A 24,358-nucleotide genomic window follows, 5' to 3' on the forward strand; every position below is an offset into this window, starting at 1 on the left:
TTACCTATCTAGCGGTGTAGTTCGGCGTGCAGTGATATATGTCGTTTCTGTTCGTGGGATCTTAGTTGCCAATCTCAGTCAGTTGACTGAGTACTCACTGATATACTTCAGTATCCGGAACTGATGGATAATCGCCCTGCATTGCAAGAAAATGTGCAGAATACGAAGGAGATATTTACGCTGAACGAGCGTTCGATCGTCTCTAACGTTATTACAGCTTGTGTTAAGGGGGCTACATAAAAAGAGCTGTTGGCTAATATTACCAGTCCCAATCAAAAGGCTGCAGTTTATGCAAACTTCAGCCTCGCCAAAATAGGACGCATAAGGAGCGCGAAAACAAGGCGCATGGTTTACTGGAATCGCCGCGAAGAAAAACTAATAATTTAGGTAGGAAACCCATCGTTATAGATAGTTTCACAAAATCGGTCTTTCGACAAACGATGGAGGACTTTTACATAAACCAAAAAATAATGCCCACATTACGGAAATTACTCACTGGCTTGAAACAAAAAATAAATTTTCGTTGAAGAAAGATGTTTTACACAAGACATTGCGTGAAATGGAATTTACCTGGAAATACTTTTCACACGTTTACGAAGACAAGGACAAAAAAGCAGTGCGAATCGAACTAATGTAACACGTAATTATAAATTTCTGATTAATTTTTAAACACTCTTCGTGTTGCAAGAATTGTTAAGTTTTAATGCAGCCCTTCAAAGAAAACTTCTACCTTTTAGTAGAAACACAAAGTAAGAACAAGCCTTAAATTCTACAGACTGATTGCACTATATCTGGTTCGTCTTACGAATAGAGGAACATACATTCATATGAATAGGCATTCGGTTCTATGTTTGTAGTAGAATCCTGGCTTCCGTTCTTATGTTAATATTACTCTGTAACGTTATGTTTCGAAGAAGCTATCGTCTTTTGTTTTCCTTATACTCTTAACGCATTTGTCTAAAAATAAACGCAGACGGGACGTATCTGTACACGGCGTCGCCACAGATTTAAAGCGCGCGCGCCGCGGCAGGGACTGTACTACGTTGTGGAACAGCCTGTAGAAGCGCCCTGTGACGTAGCAGGGTAGGCAGAATGGGGACTCGCGTGCTCGCTCTTCAGTTTACCGACAAACTTATACCCCGCGCGCCTTATGATTCTTTCAGAAATCAACTTACAGAATGTGTTCAAAAACCAACACCGATGCGCATCAAAATCATATGAGTAATCGATAGACCAACGTGCGCTGGATGTTAGGCGCTTTGCGAAACAAGATTTTTCTCCTGAAGAATATGAATTTGGCAGCTTGAGTGTGGCAGTAAAATTTTTCCCGGTTGCATCTAGCTGCTTGCTGCGACTGCTTACACAGCCAACAGCCATATTTCTGTAGCCAGAAACGGGAGAAGGTACTACTCGTAGCCACTCAACTGAGCATGAGCCCGCTCGTAACTGCTAAAACGAATCTAATGTAAACAGTTGTGACGTCATACTCATCGGAGGCAATTTGTTGTTATGATGCATTGCGTAGTCTTCCTAAAGCCTTTGACGATTTTGCTGTTGGAAAATGCTTGTATGAGCACTGTGTATTGTTGTTGTATATGAAACATTTCCTTTGCAATTTAGCCGGCCGTTGTGACTGAGCGGTTCTACACACTTCAGTCCGGAACTGCGCTGCTGCTACGGTCGCAAGTTCGAATTCTGCCTCGGGCATGGATGTGTGTGATGTCCTTAGCTTTAAGTAGTTCTAAGTTTAGGGGACTGATTACCTCGTAAGTACCATAGTGCTCTGAGCCATTTGATCATTTTCCTTTGCAATTTATGTTTTATTTTAGTTTTCTTTCTCGTTCACGTTTTATTGTTGCAGTATTATTCTGCAGGAGCTGGTTACAGTAATATCCTTTGTTAGAGTATCGATTCTTACCTGCCAAAATTACAAAAATTTATCTGAAAACTAAAACAACGAAAAATTACCGGAATTCTAAAAAATTCCCGGTTTTCTCCCGGATGAAAAAATTCCCGGGTTTATCCCGGATTTCCCGGTTGTCCTGGGTCATATACACCCTGCCTGTACAAGGGGAAGGCATTTATCCGAGCTCATTATACCCTGGCGCTCATGTATGTGGAGAAGTCCACACGAATCCTAACACTGTACTTGGCTGAATCTGTGGACGGCCTCGGTGCACTGTTGTTCCGCGTTACGGATATTCGGCCAATTTCTGCTTCACGAACCTATACTGGGACAACTAGTTGGTGGCGTGACAACGGAACGGGAAGGCCACTCGGCGAAAACTCCACCTACGAATACGGTTCCAAGTGAAAGGGGTCTCAGCTCGGTATATAGATGTCTATGGTTGACAGGCGTTGAACACCAAGAAAGAAACAGGAAAACTTATGCGGGACCCCAATCTCGAGTAAATTTGTTGATTCCCATAGGAAACTGGCGTGTAATGCACTTCAATCCATCTAAAAAAGGTATCCATTTGCTTTGTCGCGCAAATCAAATGCACTGCTCGGTTAGTTGGTTGGTTGAGAGAGAGGTTAAGGGATAAAACAGTAGGACCATGGATCCGTCATTCATGAGATAGTCGATCTATAGTTTGCGGAAGGAGATGATATGTAGAGAAGCAGTAAAACAACGCTACTGAAATTAATATTTAGCGTAAGTAGTAAAAAGTATATGGATGGGGTGGTCTGCAGGCCAGAGAGCAAAGGAGGACTCACTCCCGCCCCCCTCCCTCCAGGCTTTTATGCACCGAGAGGCGCGTGCCCTAATGTCTCAGTTCCCACCAACCCATAGTAGGCTTACGACAGTACCGTAATAAATAATCCCTCTAGCCGGGTTGAGGGAAGATCTGTAACAGTAGAAGTATAAACGCGAATAACGTCAAGCAGATCATTAGAACAGCCAACAGTAAAATGAGGCGAGAGAAATAAATAGGTCGGTAGATAGGTGTGCACAGTAAAGTGTCTCCCGGGCCTTAACAACCGGGACAACTGCCTCCTCCCATCCCCCAATCCCTAACAGTAAATGCCTTCAAGGTGGAAATAAGCCCCACTCTCTTGAAGGAAGTACCAAAAATATGTTCAACTGTTCTTTCGTCAACAGTTATTATCGTGGATAAGATGTCCTTTAGATTCTGCTTTCATCTGAGTCTTATAGAAGGTGACACTCCTGAAAAAATAGCATGTAATAACCAATGAGACTCAAGAGTGGAAGAGCGATGACCAGCGCGCCTGGCGGAGAAGATAAGGTCAAAGCCGCCAGCGGCCACCATGTAGTGTGAAATACCGCAACACATTCCACCACTGCCCAGATAGCATTGAAACGCTAGCTCTGGGAATCAAGTCCACTTTTTCGGAGAAAACTAAGAACTAGTTCCGCCCTCCGCCCATATCAGAAACGAAAAACACTAATGAAAAGGGTTTGGGTGGAGAGCCAGTAGGAGGGGACATTCAACCAAAATGTGAGCTTTTGTCATAACACTCGCCAACCACAACGTGGGGATGGTGGCTCATTATATTAATGATGAAAGTACGTTATTCTGATACGAGCGACGGGACAATGAATTCCTTCTGGGCGGAACGGAAGCAAGAGCGCCCTGCGGCAGTAGTATCCTTGACAGCGCGAAAGTTATTAGAGTGGGAGCTAGCCCACTACACATTGTTTCCCAATGAGTAGAGGCCTTACCTGCTCCGGCAAAGCAGCGCCCGTGATAGTCAAGGAGATTGTTGGAAGAATAATCGCTTCTCTACTTCGTACTACGACAAAGGCGATCATGAATATCACAGGGTGACAAGAGGAACAGCCGTAAGTGCTCACTGAGTAGGATAAATGACGTCTTAAACGCCTCTGTGTGAATAGTAATGAGTGGCACGTAGGAACTTTTAAATATGCCTGAATCTCCCACTTCATGCAGTTGCTTTAAATCTATAGGCTGTTGCACTCCTACAATGCTTGGGACACAGCACGCACGCTATCTCCCTCTCGTCTCAATCTGAGCGGGAAAACACTGAGCTATACATCTAAAGGAATATTGTCACGGGCACTGGAAAACAAAATGGTGTAGCGAATCATTGGAATCGAACTCTTACTGTAAATAAGAGGAACAACACCCACAATACGTCGGTGTGGTTGGGCTCCATGAATCTAGAACAGCCGCGCATAGTGGCAGCGCGGTAAGAGACGCCATGTCACTGATTGCGCGGCACCTCCACCGTAGGTTTGAGTCCTCTCTAGGTCGTGCGAGCGAGCGAGCGCGCGCGTGCTTAGCGTACGTTAGTTTAAGTAGTGTGTACGTCTAGGGACCGATGACCTCAGCAGTTTGGTCCCATAGGAATTCACACACATTTGAACATTTTTTGACTCAAGCACAAGCATGTTATAGTTAAACTGGTGCTGACATAATGGAGGTTAATCTATCAAATTACATAAAAAGCCAAATCGCTACAAGATCACGTAAACCAGCGATAAGAATTTATTCTTCATTCCTATCAGCAGAAAGAAGGCTGTTAATGGACACCGAAAACTCGTGCGTAGTCAAAAGGATTACATTACGTCATTCATGGGCTGTATCGAAAGTACACTTTGCCTGGAGGGAAACCAGCGTATCAAAGTTACCCAAGTTTTAAGCAGATGCATGTATATTTTGAAGTTGTAAACTCCAACAGTATTTGTAATCTGCATGTTGATAACCAGAGGTCAGTGCTTACCAAGGATGCCTCAGTAGCAGCACACACTGATGTGAATATGCGACAAAGAATAGTATAATCCTTGAAATCTAATGACATATTACATTAATCCGCCTAAGTACATATACTTACCTCTTCATCGTTCTAAAATACTGTTTAATATTCGAAAATACTAACTAAACATTTCAACTGAACAACTATTTGTTTCATTTTACTTCAAAAATTAGAAGGAATGAGCAGACCTTCGACATTAAGTGTTAGAACTGAAAAAGTGAAAGGAAGTAGTATTAACGAAATAACTATCATTGTCATCGTCGTAGTAGTCTGTCTTATCTTTTTAAAACGCGGCACTTCAGTATTATGCAGTAAATGATAAATAATATTCTTACAAAAATCACTCACTTGAGACCACAGTAAATGAGAATTCGCTGTCGATATTTAAAACAAATGTATTGCCAGAATGTCGTGACATTCTTGCGCTCATTCGTGCACATCTCTCGCTAGCCTTATCTAGTAATATTAAAAAAAAAAACATGTCTATAGTAAATACTATTTCCCCAACATGGTCCTTGGTATTTACTACGTCATATTATTCTGATGCACTCACAAAACAGTCCACTTTCCAGTTATGCTGTGTACAGCCTACAAGTCTGCTGATAATCTCTCATTATTGCGCTACCCGTATCTTTCTTCTCTTTTGAGTAAGCCCGCAAAGCGACGTTATTACATGCTAACCACTAGCTTAGACTGGCAAGATAGAGCCTGCAATCATTCGTATACACTGACTAAGAAAAAAGACTCGAAACCTAAACCAGTTTCGCCGGATGTCGGTGTAAACCAAAGCCAGGCGACTCTGCCACCGAACTATCTCGATCTATCATCTGAGGAACATACATAGAAATACGTTTCGCCGAAAAATTCGAAGAAAAACCTATGGAACATTCAACTTTTGTTTATGGGTGGTGTAAATGGTACGAACACAACGAAGAAAGCAGCCGTTAATGAAAGAGTACATGTAAAGCCCTAGACCATGTGTCGAATAGCATATGCGAGATATCTGGGTGTCAAGTGTGTAATCATAGACTACAGACCTGTTAATTAAACTGAATTCGTTGAAGATTACACATCTACAAAGATAACAGTAGCTAGCAGATCAATTCTGCCCAAGGCACGTTTGCTGTGGTACGCCCAAATGATGCTAACGGAAGGGAAACAACTGCCGCGGTAATACGATAGCATATTACATAAAAAGACAATACATCGAAAGAGCAGATAAGCAGTGGCCCACGTAATGATCAGCTCATTTTATTTAGGTAGTGGTGTCATTAACTGTCGTATCGCTTCAAGGTCGAGTATCCAAACTTATATCCGGCCGCCGTACTAGCCTTGCAGCGCGATCGAAGTTCAGCACAAAACAACAGAGCAAAGTAGAATTTCACCCATAGGTACACCATGTTAAGCTGCACACTGGCAGCCCGCCACCGCACAAATGCGCTACGCCCCATCCACTGAGAACTCACTTCGTAGTACTTAACTCCTGCCAGGATGTAACCCTGGTCATGGCATACGAGTAGCCGTGTGCGTTCCTGACCAACGGCGAATCTTATGCGGTCCCTCACACCTTGACTATTTATTGTGCTACAATACGCTATAAATACAATGTGCGAAAGTGTGAGGCCAAGATCGGCACAATATTATTGTGCCATATTTATGCCCGGGACTTGGCAGGCAGTTGGAACTCTTGTCTCCATAGAGAAAATCTCTGCGTTCGCGGTTGTAGAACTCAGATGTACATAGTATTGCGACAGCAATCGCTACGTACCGCAAAAAGAAAGGCATGAGGAAGCGGCGGTAGGCGAAAAACAGGCTTGGAAGGCATTCTGTCCATGGCCAAGAGAACTTTCTGCAGAACCAGGTAAGTATCATTATTTTAAGGGTGAACAAGGAATTTTTCAACAAATTGGTGAACTTCATTCCACCTTACGTGCACAGTAAAGACTGTTTCACATACTCGTCGGATTTCACTTTCCACGATGCTTGAAGCGATCACGAGGGTGGTTTGGTAAGCGTGGTAAAAGACGAAAAATGTTTCGTCAACAACTCACCTATAGTGCGTTTAAAATTAGTTGCGACTTTTGACGTTTGGCTCACCTGAGAGGACATGATGCCGTTGTCCAGGTAACACCAATGGCAAACCGGCTTTCCCTACCACGCCGCCAGCAGTTCGGTTGTTAAGCGGCCCTGTTGCCACGCCGAGTATCACGTGGTGTCAAGCATTAGAGGCACCTACGTTCATCAGCTCGCGTTATTTTCTGACGTTGAATTGCCTTACAGTCGTCAGGTATTGTGAACAAGTGTTTCGTGTTGGCGTTGCATTAATAACAGTGCAGCACGTATGAAAACGATATTGGCAATTAAAGGGGTCGTCCAAGAACACGTTCACCAGCTATAAATATAATTTTCTGTTGCAAAATATTCCTCCAAATCCGACAATAGAAATGGACAACGTGCAATACCTCTCGGTTGTGATGGATAAAGCTCCAACGATGCAGCGTAGGAATATGGCTATTTTCCTCGGGGTACAAAGAAATGTTCAAACCGGATAAAATTGAACCAACTTGGCTAAGGCGAAGTTAATGGAACTTTTAGTGCTGTACAAGCTCCACGCTACCAGGTCGTCGAAATGGCTAAGGCTAAAGAGCATAGTTTCATCAGGCTTCCTCCGTATCATGCTTTTAAATCCGACTGAGAATATACGAGATTACGCGAAAAGCAATGTGGCAAAAAACAACACGAAATTTACACTCAGTGAGGTTGAAATGCTGACAAAAGAAGTCATTGCAAATATTCTATCACAGGACTGGTCTCAGTCGTCAGCCGTACCAAGAATGTAGTTGAGAAGAAATGGATTCGTAAAGGACAGTGTCGCGTTTTGAGTAGTACGCTACATCTCTAGTTGCTGTCTTAACATTGCTTCTTTTGCCTAAACACAGCAGAGTTTACAGGTAATTTCTCACTAACATTCAAATGCAGGTAAAATTGTGGCAGAATCCTAAAACAGTGTATTATTAACTAGCGACTAAAAGCGGGACATATCAATTTAGTTATGAGAAAATCCATTTTCAGTATAAACAAATGTGCACCTTCTTCACTTATATTCTTGCAAAACCCACAGTAATTCTCGTTTCACAGGCTATTGATGCTCCTTCAAAATTACGTTACATCATTAAAAAATCAGTTGCTTACATATTGCGGTGGATATGGAAGTTTCACATATAGATCATATGGCAAAATACTCTTCTCTTTGCGTACTATCATTTGCCAAAATGTTTCTATATTTCAGACAGTTTGTGAGATACGAGGAATTTATGAATGTCTCATTTTGGCTTTTTCACTGGCAAGTGCGTTCGTGACGGAGCCCTTAGCATAATTTCATTTTCTCAACGTAGATAGCTATATGGTATGAGTTTTAACGAACAATTTAATGTTACCTGAATTTCATATGCATACATATGAAACGCAAATTCATAGCGACCCCTATTTTACACTGCGAACGTCTTGCAGTGGTTTAGCTAATACCGAAATATCACAAAAAAATGACCATTAACGAAATAACAGGTAATTTATCATGAAACTAACAAATGAAGCTATAAGTTGTGCGAGGCTTAGAGTTTATTACCACATAGTTTCTTTAAAATCGAGTGAGAAAGAAAGCCAAGAAGGCCTGGCGTTACAGGCGCATGCTGACGCGTTCAGCACACGCTGGCAACTCGCTCCGCACGGAATTGCCCAAAGTCGCAACTAATTTTAAACGCACTATAACTTCTCGACAAAGTCTCCTTTGACGGATAAATACTTGATCCAGCGATACTCCAGTTTTTCCATCCCACCGGAAAAGCAGGTTCTGTCAGGAACTACCACTTCCTCGTTTGGTGGTAATTTCTTCCCAGCAAGCCAAAGTTTCTAGATAGGGAACAGTAAGAAGTTACTTGGGGCTAAGCCGGTGAATCGGATGGATGAGGTACCAATTCCAAGCTCAATTAAGGCATTTTCGCCTTTTGTTATCTATGATATGTGAGATGGTGCATAACCTTGGTCCCTCAGCACTTTTTGCATGCCAACATTCGTCTTTCTTCAGCCAGTGCAAGTTTCAAACGATCCGCAATGAAGCGTAACGAGGTTCAGTTATGGTTCTGCCTTTATCCAAATAATGAGTAAGGTTTATTTCTTGGGAATCCCGCAAAAAAAAAGAAAAAGAAAGAAAGAAACCGTGACAGCTGACGAAATCGTCTTTCCTTTCTTCGCAAGTCTTGCGGACTGCGATTAAATATTACCAAGCATTGTGTTGAAATGCTGTGCTGGATGTGTTTTTAGTAGACTACGAGCAATCGCGGCACCCTTCGCATACAGCTTCTTCATAGGCAATTCTTCGTGCAGGGTATTATGCACTCGCTCAGTTGTGATGCCTACAGTCAATCTCACGAATTTATATTCGTCGGTCTTGCATTACAGTATCATGAATTTTGTCAATGGTTTCCTTTGTGCTGGCCCCTACTGGACGGCCGAATCGCGCTTCGTCTTCGGTGCTTGTCTTGCAATTTTTAAATTCATTACTCCAAACGTAAATGGTCTTCAATGATGGTGCTGAGTTCACGTGAACTTCATCCAGTTCCGTGTTGAGTTTTGCGGCAGTCCAGTCCTTCAAGTGAAAATGTTTCACAGCACGAATCTTTTCTCCATTTTCAATCGCAGTCGACACACTGACTAGACGGCTGACAACATTAACTGCACACTGTACATTGTTGCAATTCTTTATATGATCACTGGAATAATGTTCCACTCTTTCATGGAAATATGCCAGACTTATCAAACCATCCTCCTATAAACATGAAAAGAATAAGATGCATTACTATAGAGGATTGGTAGGTTGAGCTGTTATGTATCTCCACTATACATAATTCAAGCTTCTGGAATGAACAAATAAGCAGTTGCAATGGTATTTCCCTCCGCGTACATACTTTTGTCGAATGCTTCTACTGCCAACTATTGATTAAGCGGTTAATATGCAATCCAGTTACTTCCCTCAATGCACGTCAATAGATGATTACTTTCCTCTACCTTTCCTACTGTTGTCTGCAAATAATGAAGTTTCGGCAGAAACAACCGTGTATTAGGAAATACTGTACCACCCTAACACGGTAAAATATATTGCGCAATATGCTGAGAGCGCGTTAATATTTTTAAAGCCTTTGTGCAAACCATCAATACTGGCCCCAGACTGTCAATTACGTATTATGAACAATCGTGTTAATGAGAAAGGGGGTCTTCATTATTCCGAAAGTCTTCAGGAATAATCTCGCGTTAGTTTTCATTACATAAAATTTCTACAACCGCTCCTGGTCTTATGATTTCATACAACATTTAATTCCGAAACCGGCTTCTGATACAAAGAACATGCCAAAGCTACACTTTCGGATTACGCAAATCAGTAATAATGCAAATAAATAAATGATTTTCCCAGTGCCCGGCTGTTCTCCGTTTGTGAGTGCAAATTGCTTCCGACAGTGCGACTAACACGAGACAGCGAGGTGTGGGAAACCATTAGCGCGCTGTGTACAGAGAAAATATTAGCGGGAGGAAACGGAAGGTCGCTTCCGGCCGCTATTTGTGCAAGAACCGGACGAGAGCGAACTCTGCTACACGGTGGCCAACAGCCGCTAGCTATTTCCCGTGGCTCTCAGTGGTAGCAGCTTCTACCTTACTTTCCACGATCTGCTTTATGGCTCACAACAGCTTCTGTTTCAAGCGTTTAACGTGCCCCTACTTTAGCAACTACACGGTACAGTAATTAAAGACAACCAGTTTCCCTCGATGTGAGCTGACAAATGGAAAAAAAAGAAGAATGAAAACCGTAAGGCTGAGTCCGTCATTAAATTTCATGACACCTCCCCTCCCCCCACCCCTCGCCCGATAGGCAATCACCAAGAAAGTGATTGCTATCCACCTGAAATGACAAGACGAACTATGGTGAAATTCGGGAAAGGATTCGTCAATATGTCAACAATGGTGGACACCATTTACCTTGCATAATTTTTAAAATACTCTAATGTTAAATGGATACTATTTCTTGTTCGCAAATAAAAGTATGTTTTCCGTATCTGTCACAACCTTTCAAAATACGGGAGTTCTTATTGTCGGACCCTGTGTAACATTATGTGTATCTATTACTTACTACTTTCAGTACGTCAAACTTAAGAGTTTTTACGCTTTGTGTGTTAGACTTCACCTTTGAAAGTGAACTTCACGAAGCGTAACACATGGACAACTATTGGAAACACTGCAGAGCGGGGAGGCATCGCTTCCTGTTACATCCCATGACGCCAGATTTAAGTTCGTTATACCTCATTTGAAGGTGGCAAATGAGTAGTACGTATTTTAATAGTACTTACTGCACATTATCGAACTTTTAGGAGAACATATTGACATTTTATTCAAATGACCGTCAATGCAACGATCATTTCGAACAAATTACAAGTTCGGAACCGAAATACGGACGCTACCTTGTTTCATGTATAAGTATTACAAAAATCTAAGGACACTACCAGTGCCAGAATCTGAAGTCTAACGTAGTATCTAATACCAACGTCTCCAGTTTTAACCCCAATAATCTCCCTCCCTCCCATAGGATTTCTTGTTGGAAACTGAAGACTTCAGAATGCATTTGAGTGAGGCTACAACTGAGGAAAATTACATCAGATAGTAAGGTCGCCAACTGAGTAAAGGTACCCACAAAAGCTTTAATCACCAAATGCTGAAGCCTACCATGTGCGGTGAGTATTCCTTTAACAACTTGTAAATTTTGTTGTGCCTTACCTTCACAACTGTTTTACCCCTCATATCCACCATTTATGACAGATCACGCCTGCTGTCATTACAGCCAAGGCCTCTATTGTTTACTCTTGTGTCCGCTTGCATTCTAGTCTGCCAAGCGAATTGCCAATTACGCTCAGATACGCTGTTTTAGTGCCGTTATGTCAGTTTTCCGCTTTCCCCTATACAACGACTATTTAAGCGGCGGTGTTTCTCAAGCCCTTGCCTTTCTACATTTCCAACCCACTTTCACCTTCAGTGCAAATCCGAAGCTTATTATTTAACGGCTTGAAGCACGACCTTGTCTTTAAAATGATTTTCTCACTCAATCCAGCATGTTAAATTAGGTGCTATGCCGCACAGCGGGTTAAGTTTCACACTCACCTGACAGAGCACATCTAGAGTAACTGGATAGACCATGTGCTCGATGATGACACGGAGTACTGTGTTTGGTCCGCCTTGGGTCTCGTTCTGACCAGACAAGGCGGAAGCGGCCTGCAGCGCAGCCTGTGCCGACGCGTTCTGTAAATACAAATACACAAAATATTTGAACTGTCTAAAGCACAAAGAATTTTATCGATGATCTTAGGATACGATGATACGAGACGGGCACACGTCATCAATACAGTCTTCCTACAAAGAGCAATCAATATAATTATGTTGTCGATCTCTCCCTCTCTCCGTGTGTGTGTGTGTGTGTGTGTGTGTGTGTGTGTGTGTGTGTGTGTGTGTGAGAGAGAGAGAGAGAGAGAGAGAGAGAGAGAGAGAGAGAGAGAGAGAGAGAGAGAGAGAGAGAGAGAGAGGGGGGGGGGGGCATTTTAAGCTACAAAAAAGACCAATGTTCTGATACATTCAGCAACTTGGTGGACGTTTATAGGCCGATTTCCGTTCCTGTGCAGAAATATTCGGGGCTAGTTCTCGTATCTGCTGCACGTACTCATCAGAATTCACTAATTCACATAGCGATGGCGTATGGTCACATCATTTAAGGTGTTTTGTATCTACAAGAATAGTATCCAGAGATGTAAAGTCTTAGATAACTGTCTACTAAATGCTTAAGTACGTTATTGCTGCAACAGTTTATTTACCTACACGCGAAGGTATCTAAGTGATGTACAGTCGCGTAAGATGCAAATAATATTTTTAAGTGTCTCGCAATGTCTCTTGGAATCCGACATGTAATATACATATGCTTATACAAAGTAAAAATTCTTTTGTAAGTTAATTAACTTTTTTTTAATGGTGGACATATTTTCTGAAGCAATGGGCAGTCAAATCTTTCGCCACTGTCTCATGGAAGAATATTAACAAGTTCCAACGACATCCAAGAAAACTGGCCAGATATCTTAAGATAAAGGTTTTAAAAGGATGTAGGCTAAATAATTCTGAAGCAGGTGACTTAACTCCTAATTGAGCAGCCTTGCTATGGTGAAAAATCTGCCGCCTCCCCCGAATGGACAGGAAAGATCAGCGCGAACCAACAGACACGCTACACTGATGATAGCGATCTGAGTTAGGGGGTAGGATGTGGTTCCGAAAAATGTGGCTGTCGGTCTATACCAGCTCCGTCGAACAATTCAAGTTTCGATTAAAAACAAACAAAACGTAGCTGGCCGCTGTTAAATTTGGATTAAAAACAAACACGGCTGCTCTTAACGTGTTACAAAATTCTATTACAACACGGCTACGCAAACATGAAAATTTATTATAGTAGCGACCCAGTGCGAATAAACAGGAGAGGAAAATTGGGAAATTAATATGAATAACAACAGTTATTTAACAACAGCTGCATTTGCATGCAGTTAAACGCTGTTAGATGTTTCCTTCTTACTTTTGTGATCCATAACCAGCTTATACGAGAAGCCACCAGACAGCAAATCGGATCAAGAATATGATTTTATTTTCATTCACACCTGACAAAGTTAACAGCAAACTCATAAGCGTTGCCTTTAACACTTTAAAGTGTTAAGCGAAATAACTCGCGTGCATTCCACATGACGAATTTATGCATTCATAGCACACATTGCAGTTACAGCATTAAAATATGACAACGCTTGAAAGGGAGGTGCATACTTTTGAGTCAGTACAGTATTGTTTTTATAGATGCACAAAGAAGTCCACACTTGTCTGCTATTTTCTTGATTAGTCCTATTGACAGAGTATATTCTTTCCTGACATGATTCACGTGACCAGCTTCATGAGTAAGAACAACTTTTTTCCCTCCTGTGTATTTCATCACAATAGTGGATGAGTTACGAATGGATGTCTTAGAACGTCATATTATATAGCAGACTGTGTGTGTGTGTGTGTGTGTGTGTGTGTGTGTGTGTGTGTGTGTGTGTGTGTGTGTGTGTGTGTGTGTGGTCTCCCAAACTACTCCAACGATTTCAAGCACACTTGTTACACAAACAGCAAACATCGTGAGTATCAACACCGTGGAGGGTTTATAACAACCTAGCTCCAATAGAATAGGATATATGGGCAAACAATTTTTCCAGCTCCTGCAATATAGGATACCCAGCATTATTGGTGTGTTGAGTAGGAATAATATCGCCCTACTTTGCAGGGCAGTCTCCACGACAGAAGGAAGAGTGAGTTTTTAAGCCTCTGGCTAGTAGGCTGCTCTCCAGGTAGAGAGAGAAGGGGGGAGGGTTGCAAGACGCCGACAGGATGTGGGGAGTCGGCGACGAACAGTGGGTGTAGTACGATATGGGCAGTCTTCTGACTACTTCTCAAAGCTTCAGCGACATCGGGGCGCCAATAACAAGACTTGCGACACCTTTGCACCTTTGTTGTATATCCCTGGTGAGAGGTTATCACTACGTCTTTTGATATGCAACCTCTGACCAGTCTGTCGCCTCTCCAGCGTCTGTACCAAGTCCCAATTTTTACACAGACCAACTTTTTTTTCAAAGTCCGATCTAGCCACTGTCACAAATGATGATGATGATGAAATGATGTGGACAATACCTCCACCCAGTCCCCGGGCACAGAAAATCCTCAACCCGGCCGGGAACGAACCCAGGACTGTGATTCAGAGGCAGCAACGCTAGTCATTAGACCACGAGCTGTGGACGTCTCTCCAGAGTGTGGCGGATAGTGGTGGGTTCATAGGTCACTGGATGGAAAGCCAAAGAGAGAATGGGCTGCACTGCTGGCTCTTTACGCCTTAGCAGCAGAGATGAGGAGCTACCCAGTTCCAATAATACTTCTGAGGCAGCATGGAATGTCTTTCCTGTTGGGTCAGGAGCCGCTTTTCTTGTCTAGTCTGGACTTTGGCAGAGTGCAGGTATGCTAATCACTGGGAGCTCCACTGCGGCTAAAAGAGTCCCTCAGGAAAGAAGCATGCAGGGCGGGAAAGAATGTGTGTGTGCACTCGGTACGTTCGCTGGATGGTTTCGTCTGTGACGTGGAGGCTACAACCGGTTGCAAACAGTGACATGACGGCACGAATGACACCTGCCACCTATGTACTGAGGCCATCCCCCACTCTTTTCGGCGATGGGTGATTTGGTGAACGCAACTAGTATCACACCGAAGATGCAGGCTAAGCAATTTATAGGATCGTACTCAGTGTCAGTTACGATTCTCTAAGTTGGAGCAGAATTCCCTTCAAAAAGTCAGGAATGCACTAAACGCAGGAAGCATCTACTAGAGTGGTAAAGAGGATGTGGCGTGTCTTGCAATCAGAGACGAATTGCCTGCTAAAATCTGAAGTTACATCAGCTACCGTATTCTCAGAAAATACTCTTCCTCGGAGATTAGATACCGAAAATGTTCATCTGAAATTAGTAAACAGCAGATGCATCCAAGGAAATGTCCCATAATTGGTATCGCTTATAGAAAGTAAAAATGCCAAGATAGTACCAAGAACAGAATGTTGTTTACCGAAAGCGGATAGCAATGACATCCTAAGTTCAGACTGGAAAATTTACCTTAGGAATGGTTTGTTGCCAAGGGTGGCAGCGTATTTATTGAATAAATAAGTCTACAGTATATAGGGAGGTTGCCACGTATACCGAATGTGAATTAATCCGGATGAAGTGCGGAAGGTAGGTCAAGACTGCTAATCTGATACCTTTCTACACTGCCTGGGTCAGGAGCTCTAGTGGTAGTGGTAGTTTCACGAGAGAACTTGCAAAACATCATTAGTAATTTTCCTGGTTAGGACGTTGTAACAAGCGATGACTTCAATTCGGCATATTTACATTGGGGGACTCATGCCCTCAAAACTGTAACCAGTGACAGTACATGTGACATTATTCTGAAATGTGTTGTGTCCGAAAGAACACACATACCATTGGTGATCTTGGAACAACAACATGATGGGGGACTGATGTTGGTCATTTCACCGAGAAGTTCAGCAAGCGACTCATCGTAGAAAAAGCTACACCACAAGCTTCAAAGAAAAAAGTGAAACAATACAAACCAATTCCAGCTGAGAAGTGAAACCCCTACTAACACATATTGTTTTAAGTTGCTTACTGTAAATACAAACCGTGCTTATATTGTAACAAAGCGTGTCATTAATTTCCCCGTTTACCATATAGCATAGGATTTTTTTAGTATACAATAAAAAGCATATTGCTCGAAAACTATGGGTGATACAAAAAATTAAGGCTGTATTTGGGTTTAGCTCAAAAATCTATGAAGATCGGCTATCAAAGTAAAAAAAGTTTCCCAAAAAATTTTTCGTTCGCCTATGTCACCGAACAATGAAATTAACTTGACAGGCGGACTGTTTTCTTTTTGTCGTAATGTATTAACAGGTGCTAGCTTAAATAGCAACCGACACGTGCCAGTGCCGTGGTGGAGGTTGCTGTCGGCCTCTTATAGCGTTCCCCAGATAAGGTCGGTTAGGAATTACTGGACCAAGTTGGTCCGTTCATTACGAGTTTCCGTATCTCGACGGTCGCTTTTATTAAAAGCCATTATTAAGCCGAATAGAATTCCATGATGCAGCAGGGAGTTGGGACTACCGCCCGTGAGCTTACAGATTGGACAGGGCCGCATCGGCCATCAGAACAGTATCATTGGACGTTCAGTGCCGCCACTAGTTACATTATTTGTAACGCCACGCAATAAAGCAGCTAACTCTAAGTCCAACAACCAAGTACGCCCTCCCGCATTATTGTTCTGCGAAGTACCATGCATTACCTTGGAAACGAAACTAAGCAAGTCTACGAACTTCGCCAGGTGCCGTAGAACTTCGCAGATTCCATTAAAGGAGTTATTAGGGTTTCATGGGCTAGTGAACGCCAATTCACCGACTAGTATCATAGCTCCTGCTAGAGCCTACAAGCTTTTCACTAATTCTGAGTGCTACCGAGAGCAAAGCCTATATGAAGAAAATAAGACAAGGACCATTAACGGCTGCAATACACCAATGATCGATCTGTTAGATAAAATTTTGTAGTTATGCTGCTACAGCTGCCAGACGCTGCGCATTAGGACGAAATGGAGTCACAAGGCTGTAACGAAATTTTGCGACCACAGCAGGTCGGCACTTCTTGGAAACACTGTCGCCCGAACTTCAAAAAAGTGAATGAAATAATGATGTGCATAATAAATAGATAAAAATATCGCATGACTACGTGACTGAACCTGTTACTACATTAATCGCAACAGTCAAGTAACTAGGTGTGTGTGTGTGTGTGTGTGTGTGTGTGTGTGTGTGTAGACCAATTTAAGGCTCAGCAACTACAGAAATCTATACATGAAAAAAGCTGATGTCAGGCCTAGATTTTTGGAAGAATCCTAAGGTAATGAAAGTCACCTACAGAAGACAACGCTTACAAAATCCAATCCTAACTCTGATATTGTTCGTCGTCGTGTGTCCGTAAGGTCCTAGAAAACTGTCAAAGGTGTTAAACAAAATCGCTCTTATCTAGCCACGGATTTGCCAAGCAAAGCCCGTACATGTTCAAACGTGTGTCTTACCTCACGTTAATGCAGACGCTGTTAAAAGTTTACGAGTATTTTCACAGTAGTGATGACGGAAACTGCAGAAAAAGCAGTCCTGGCATTGACTGGCACTGTGCTTGAAGATGAAGAAAATATGACTCTGGCCCGGGGAATGGTTTAAAATGGAAGAGTTACTCATGAAAATCTGCCATAGGAAGTATTATTCTCAGAACCTGATCATTAGATCAACTTTCTTCGAATGGACAGTGAAACTTATTAAAAGTTCGCTCGTATCTAACTACGGATGTATGAAAAGAAGCCTGTATACACGTCAACCTTACTTTTGAAGCAAACGATTTTCGTATAAGCAGTAAGGTGAAAGGAGTATATAGAGGGTCTGTACAACGGCGATGTTCTTGAGGGCAAGAGCAAATTAACGGAATGGGCAGTGTCTCGAAAGGAGGATATAAGATGAACATCAACAAAAGCAAAACGAGGATAATGGAATGTAGTCTAGGTAAATCGGGTGATGCTGCTGGTGTCAGATTAGGAAACGACACACTTAAAGTAGTAAAGGAGTTTTGCTATTTGGGGAGCAAAATAACTAATGATGGTCGAAGTAGAGAGAATATAAAACGTAGACTGGCAATGGCAAGGAAAGTGTTTCTGAAGAAGAGAAATTTGTTAACATCGAGTATAGATTTAAGTGTCGGGAAATATTATCTGAAAGTATTTGTATGGAATGTAGCCACGTATGGAAGTGAAATATGGACGATAAATAGTTTAGACAAGAAGGGAATAGAAGCTTTCGAAATGTGGTGCTACAGAAGAATGGTGAAGAATAGATGGGTAGATAACATAAATAATGAGGAGGTACTGAACAGAATTGGGGAGATGAGAAATTTGTGGCACAACTTGACTAGAAGAAGGGATCGGTTGGTAGAGCATATTCTGAGGCATCAAGGGATCACTAATTTAGTATTGGAGGGCAGGGCGGAGGGTAAAAATCGTAGAGGGAGACCAAGAGATGAGTACACTAAACAGATGCGGAAGGATGTACGTTGCAGTAGGTACTGTGAGATGATGAAGCTTGTACAGGATAGAGCAGCATGGAGAGCTGCATCAAACCAGTCTCTGGACTGAAAACCACGACATAATTTGGCACTAGTGGGAATGGCTACAAATGCTGCTGAAGCATTTATAGATTCATGGAGAGCTGCATCAATCATGTCCTAGGACTGAAGGTAATAACTGACTCCGGCAATGTGTTTAAAGAAGACGCAAATAATACGTTGGTCCAGGGAAGGGTTTAAAATCAGTGATAAATGTACAACTGGAAACCTGTTATTGGAAATATTACAACCAGAATCTAATGATTACAGAAACTTTCTGCTGATAAGACAGTGAGACGTTTATTAACTACTTTAGCGTTACTTCGCCCTCATATTAAAAAGGAGGCTCATATATATGAAAATTTATTCTCTTCTTCTCGGTCCTCTAATGACAGTTCATTAAAATACCACAACTTGGGAACATGTAGCTCACGTTGTCCATGGAAGACCCGGAAAACTATTTCTTTTATTCCCGCTTGTGTGTTATTGTAAGCGTAAAATATTGATTTTGTTCATATCCTTTTCATGCGTTATGTGGCTGGGAAACATGCAATACCTCTACCCGTTTGGTAACTCCCAGTGCTATTTTGTTTTTATACTAGATCATATTTCTGTAGTTCCGAAACTAACGACGCAGTGAGTTAAATTATAATAAATCAATTTTCCACTAAACATATAAGGCGACACATCGACACAATGTCCGCCTTCTTGCCGAACTCTCACAAACACGTCGAACACTATCTATGCTTGACAAACAAACAGCGTCGTACACGGTCAAATAATGGCAAGCATAGCTAAGTTTGACGAAATGATGGTAGTTACAGGGGCCTTTAAGCAAATAGGATTAACGAATGAGAAAGTACATTGCAAACGCAGCTCTTAAAGCTGCTCGAAAATTTCCATCGGAATAGCTACAAGAATAGCACTACGCACATTCACATAATTCGGTGCGCACCCCTTCCCTTGTATCCAGTGAGGCAAATGTTTCAACAAATTTCGGATAGTGAAGAAGACAGTTAAATCACAAAAATACATCCTTACATAAAGCATTAATATCGGTCGTTCTTCCCTTAATGATCATGATACATGATTAACACAGTTTTAAGTTGGCTTGCCGACTATCGAATAGGGGACCATCAATTGCTAATTTTTCGTCAATACATTGCGATTTATGCAAATTAATTTAACAACAGTGAATGAAGATCTTCAATTTGTCGTGCGCCCAAGGAAATTATCCCAACTATTACTTCTTCGAAGCTCCTAAAGCCATAAAAACGAGACCCTTGAGCAAGAAATTATACGCCGTTAGAAATGGGGTCAAACGCAATTTTATTCATTTCTTCTGAAACTTTTGATTAAAAGTAACCGTGAGATTAGAGTTCCAATCTACCACCGGTGACCAGAACACAGTCGCCAACGGGACGCCTGGTCTTCTGAAAAGCCCGCGAACTGACATTGAGTGCAAGTGGCAGGCCAAAGGCGACAGCTACCGACGCGCATCCTTCCGCAGATTGAATTTTAAAATTGCAGCAGGAATTATGTCGTGAGGGGACTACACCAGCACACACGAGGGTACCTCCTTCGTTACTTATTTACTTCCAATCTTCACCTTTAAGTCGGATGCGAGGCCGTTAAGTCCACTGTGGGTAAACATGGTGCCCGCAATAGTGTGGACCATTGCTACATCGTAGGATCTACGAGATCCTTCATAATGTCAAAACCGACAACAGGCTGTATGAACTGCGTCAAGCAATTATTTTTAAGGTTGTTCTAATCGCGCCACAAGCAGCTCAGTGTAACAGCATTCACGGGAGATGTACAAACAGAAGTCACTAAGTGCTACAAAATTTTCTATGTAAGTTTATCTGCCAACAATGAGGACGAAATGAGTTCCTAGGCAGCGAATATAAATTTTCATGTCTTCCCTAATTTACAAAAACCATCTCTTGGCAATGAAATCTCATCTACAAGCTTCCCGATCGAAGTTCTGGAAGTAAATAAATGGTCCTACGGTGTAACTTCCTCGTTTGCATTGAGATTTTCACATTGTGTGTTGAGCATTCGTCCGTACAGTAGATCTGTATAGGGAGCACGTGATATTGGAACAACGTAAATGGCCGATAACAACCGACCTCAGAACGTCAATGTTCTGTGTTGAATCTGTAGGGCATAGAAACATGTATCAAACAGTAAATAAATAATGAACACTACATATTCTACGACTTTTTGTCTACAGACTGGTTTTTAACTAAGCGCCACCTCTGTTAATAGTTCCAGTGATGATCTAAGTATACAATAATTCTTACTGCTTACTACACATCAAACGTAGCGTGTTTCTTAACAATGTAATTGTTAAGCATATTGTCAACAACCACTGACGTCTCTCGTCGCCGAATAGTTCGCTGGTCATCTTCAATGTTAAATACCACGTGAAAGTAAGCGTTGACGATACTTTTTATTTGTAATATTTTTTTTCAAATTTGATCCTACATTTACACCAACAATGTACTCACATAATTCTAAATGTCACTTATATTAATTAAAAAAAGCTTTCAAACAATATGGGTACACGCTGTCTGACACCATGAATGCATGGACTGACTCAACAATGCAACTCATTAGTCTATGCACATCGGCGACAATAGCCAACGCTCCTGGCTTAGGCCGGTGTTACACTACCAAATTTCTTTATCGAAGATTTGATCAAAGATATCAAATATTCGTCAAATTTATTTGAGAAAGATCTTTGACATGGCGCTAAAAATGGGTATTACCATAGATTTACTAAATAAAAACTAGACCGCGCATTGGCGCTAGTGTCGCGTCCCCACATTGAACGTGATAGAAGTCGCCATTTGCAGGGAAACTGCGTAAACATGGTTCGTTCGTGTACTGCTTTTAATTCTAACAGTAAGAATGGAAGCAAAGACGAAGACGGGAACAATGTTACATTTCACAGGTCAGTCATTTCTGGTTCTTTGTTACTTTCTATTACTCGTATATAGTATTTTCGTGGAGAAATAATACATCATTAGCGTTTGTTTAGGTTTCCCCTTACAAATTATTTTCTAAATCGAAAATGGATAGTTGCTACTCGAAGAGAGAACTTCCAACCGACAGCAAATCATTTGCTGTGGTCTCTTCATTTTGAAGAGAATTGTTACATGCAAAATTATGTAAATAGACGTCAGCTGAACGACGATGCTATACCGACAGTATTTGGATTTCCAGCTCATTTGAAAAAGGTATAGTGTCCTGGAAATTGTGCAATATAAGCCTAGGTTAAATAGTGTGGAAATATTGTCAGTGTGTATAATTTTGAACGTTCCTTTTCCAGGTTACCAAGGCAAGGAAACCTCCAAAGCCAAGAAATGTTGAGAGACAGCAGAAAACTTGTGTGTTAATGTGCATGTTTCTGGTTACACTGAAGGCCACAATTATTTACGTCCATCAGGCCCAAGTAAGCTGAAGGAAAAGTTCGAGAAAATTGAAGAAAGGAAGAAAGCAAAAATTGTGCAATGTAAGACTAAGTTAAATACAGTGAACAAAAAGTGCAAAAGACAGACGCAAAAGATTTGCAAATTAGCAAATATTTTAGAAGAACTAAAAGATAACTAAACGATAAAGTAATCTCGCTTATTAACGCTACTTACAGTGACATGTTATTGGAGAGGGCCATTACAATGTTGTATGATTTAAATGTCAGTGTGTTAGCTGTTACTTATGATGGACTTTCCACTGATATTGCAATGGCAAAGGAATTAGGGGTAAATATAATCGTACTGTCTGCTACTTTGAAAGTTTCATGTAATTATCTAATGCAAGTAACTATGTAAACTCGTTCCACCTTGTCAGGCAAAAGCCTTACATTCTTAAATTTCGCGTCTCTGTGCAGAGGTATTTCGGAAATTAGGAAACTTCATTCATTTAAGTATACTTTTAAAATAGACTCGAATACTCAGTATTTTTTTTAAACAAACGTGTTTAATTTGTGCTTCAATTTGCTCTTGTTGCGTCTCATATACTTCAAATCACAACCCCAGTACTAGGATTCATCCCTGCAAATGGCGGCGATCAGCTGCTTCAATTGTGGGACAGTTCTTCAATACGGTGTAGTAGGGGCTTGGGTATTACACTGTCATGATATTTTTCGTCGAAGTTCAAGATGGCTGACAAGAACAACTTGTTATTAACCGCAGCAGATGCCATGTACCACAATTGCACTGTGCGCACATGTGGAAGAGAGAGAGAGAGAGAGAGAGAGAGGGGGGGGGGGGGGGACGTACCCGGGAGAAGCCTTGGTTTTTACGAAGAGACGATGAAAGGATTCCACAAAACTTGTTATGTGAGCTGGTTTTGGAGGACGTCAAGTTTTACATAAATTACTTAAGAATGGATGAGCATACATTTCAGTATGCGGTCAGGGAAGTCTATCCTCATATCACACAGCACAATACTCACTGAAGAACAGCTATATCTGCAGAAGGCAGGCTCCATGTCACACTCCGATTCCTAGCTACAGGAGAGAGTTACTCTAGCTTACAGTACGGCACTCTAATACCACAGTACACACCGACGAAAATACCTGAAACGTGTGCAGCAATTTATAAAGCAACAGGACCATTGTCTTAAGTTAATTAAATGTTGACTACACTTTATGCGCATTAAGAACCATTTTTACTTTGTAATCAAGTCAATTACATTTTGTGTCCGAAAACCGTATCTCACGGCTAAAATTTTGTAGTTGACGGTACACACTAATTGTATTTACCGGCCATATTTATAAGCACACTACAGAAGACAGAACGCTACAGCGATTCTAGCGCTCATCGTGGTAACATGTCACACTGCAGTGAACAGAAGACAAGCGACTTATGATAAAATCTACAGCGAGGCCCTAGATTTGATTAAATATATTGTACGACAGACGAGATAAGACGAAGTGCCCTATTACACCATCAAACTTCTTTGACAAATATTTGACATATCAACTTTGACAAAGAAATCTCATAGTGTAATACCTGCCGTAGCGGCCCCGCACGTGTGGGTAAATCCTAGATTGCAATCTGATGAATCACACGCGACGTAGAACAATTTGGTCGCCAGGCACCACTCGAGTTAATCGTGTTTGTATAGTTTTGTTTCTGATAGTCCAAGCTGAGTAATAACTTTACATTAAGATTTAGAGTTATTCAGGGACCACAAATGACTTTCGGAACGAAGTTCAGGCCCAAGTTGCCGCTTCTGGCACTTCCCGATTTTGCTGTTAGCAGCATATTGAAGCTAGTGTTCTCAGGAATTCACGATACACAGGGCTCCGTTTGATGATTTTGGGTGATTTATGAAACTACTGCGTGCATTATTACAGTTATTCACTCCTGAACAGAATCTGTTAGTGGACACTTTTAATTTAAACCTTTAGGACAAATCTATTATACAGCTACACTTACATGCCTTGCCTTTCATGTGACCTCACTCCAACTAATAGAATTTATAACCATTGGTATGTCACTCAGAAGTGCTGCTAACAACATTTCTCTACACACATCGATATTGCAAAACAACTACTTGAATATTTTCACTTTAACTATAAGACTAATGAAGGTAAACGAATGGAGGACTAATAAATGAAAAAACCGGCTATTAGCACCCTAGAAAGATATATTCTGCTACGTAACCTGCAGATCCCAACCATGTATTTTCAAAACAAATTCAGTAAATTACAATTCATGTTCATTAAATTTATTTTCTACAAGGCTTATATCAACTGCCACTGTTGTTAACCG

At 41.5% G+C, this 24,358-nt stretch overlaps 1 protein-coding gene across 6 annotated transcripts in view; it reads right to left on the reverse strand.

Annotated features, from left to right (window-relative positions):
• The window catches only part of LOC126474157 (polypyrimidine tract-binding protein 1), a 277,481-nt gene that overhangs the window by 92,109 nt on the left and 161,014 nt on the right, over nt 1–24,358 (reverse strand). For all 6 annotated transcript variants that reach the window (XM_050101655.1, XM_050101648.1, XM_050101633.1 and 3 more), the window contains exon 5: nt 11,941–12,078. In XM_050101655.1, coding sequence (XP_049957612.1) covers nt 11,941–12,078 — 138 coding nt within the window. The remainder of the gene's footprint in view (nt 1–11,940; nt 12,079–24,358) is intronic.

The sequence above is a fragment of the Schistocerca serialis genome, chromosome 1 (genome assembly GCF_023864345.2).
Source record: "Schistocerca serialis cubense isolate TAMUIC-IGC-003099 chromosome 1, iqSchSeri2.2, whole genome shotgun sequence".
NCBI classification, from domain to species: domain Eukaryota; kingdom Metazoa; phylum Arthropoda; class Insecta; order Orthoptera; family Acrididae; genus Schistocerca; species Schistocerca serialis.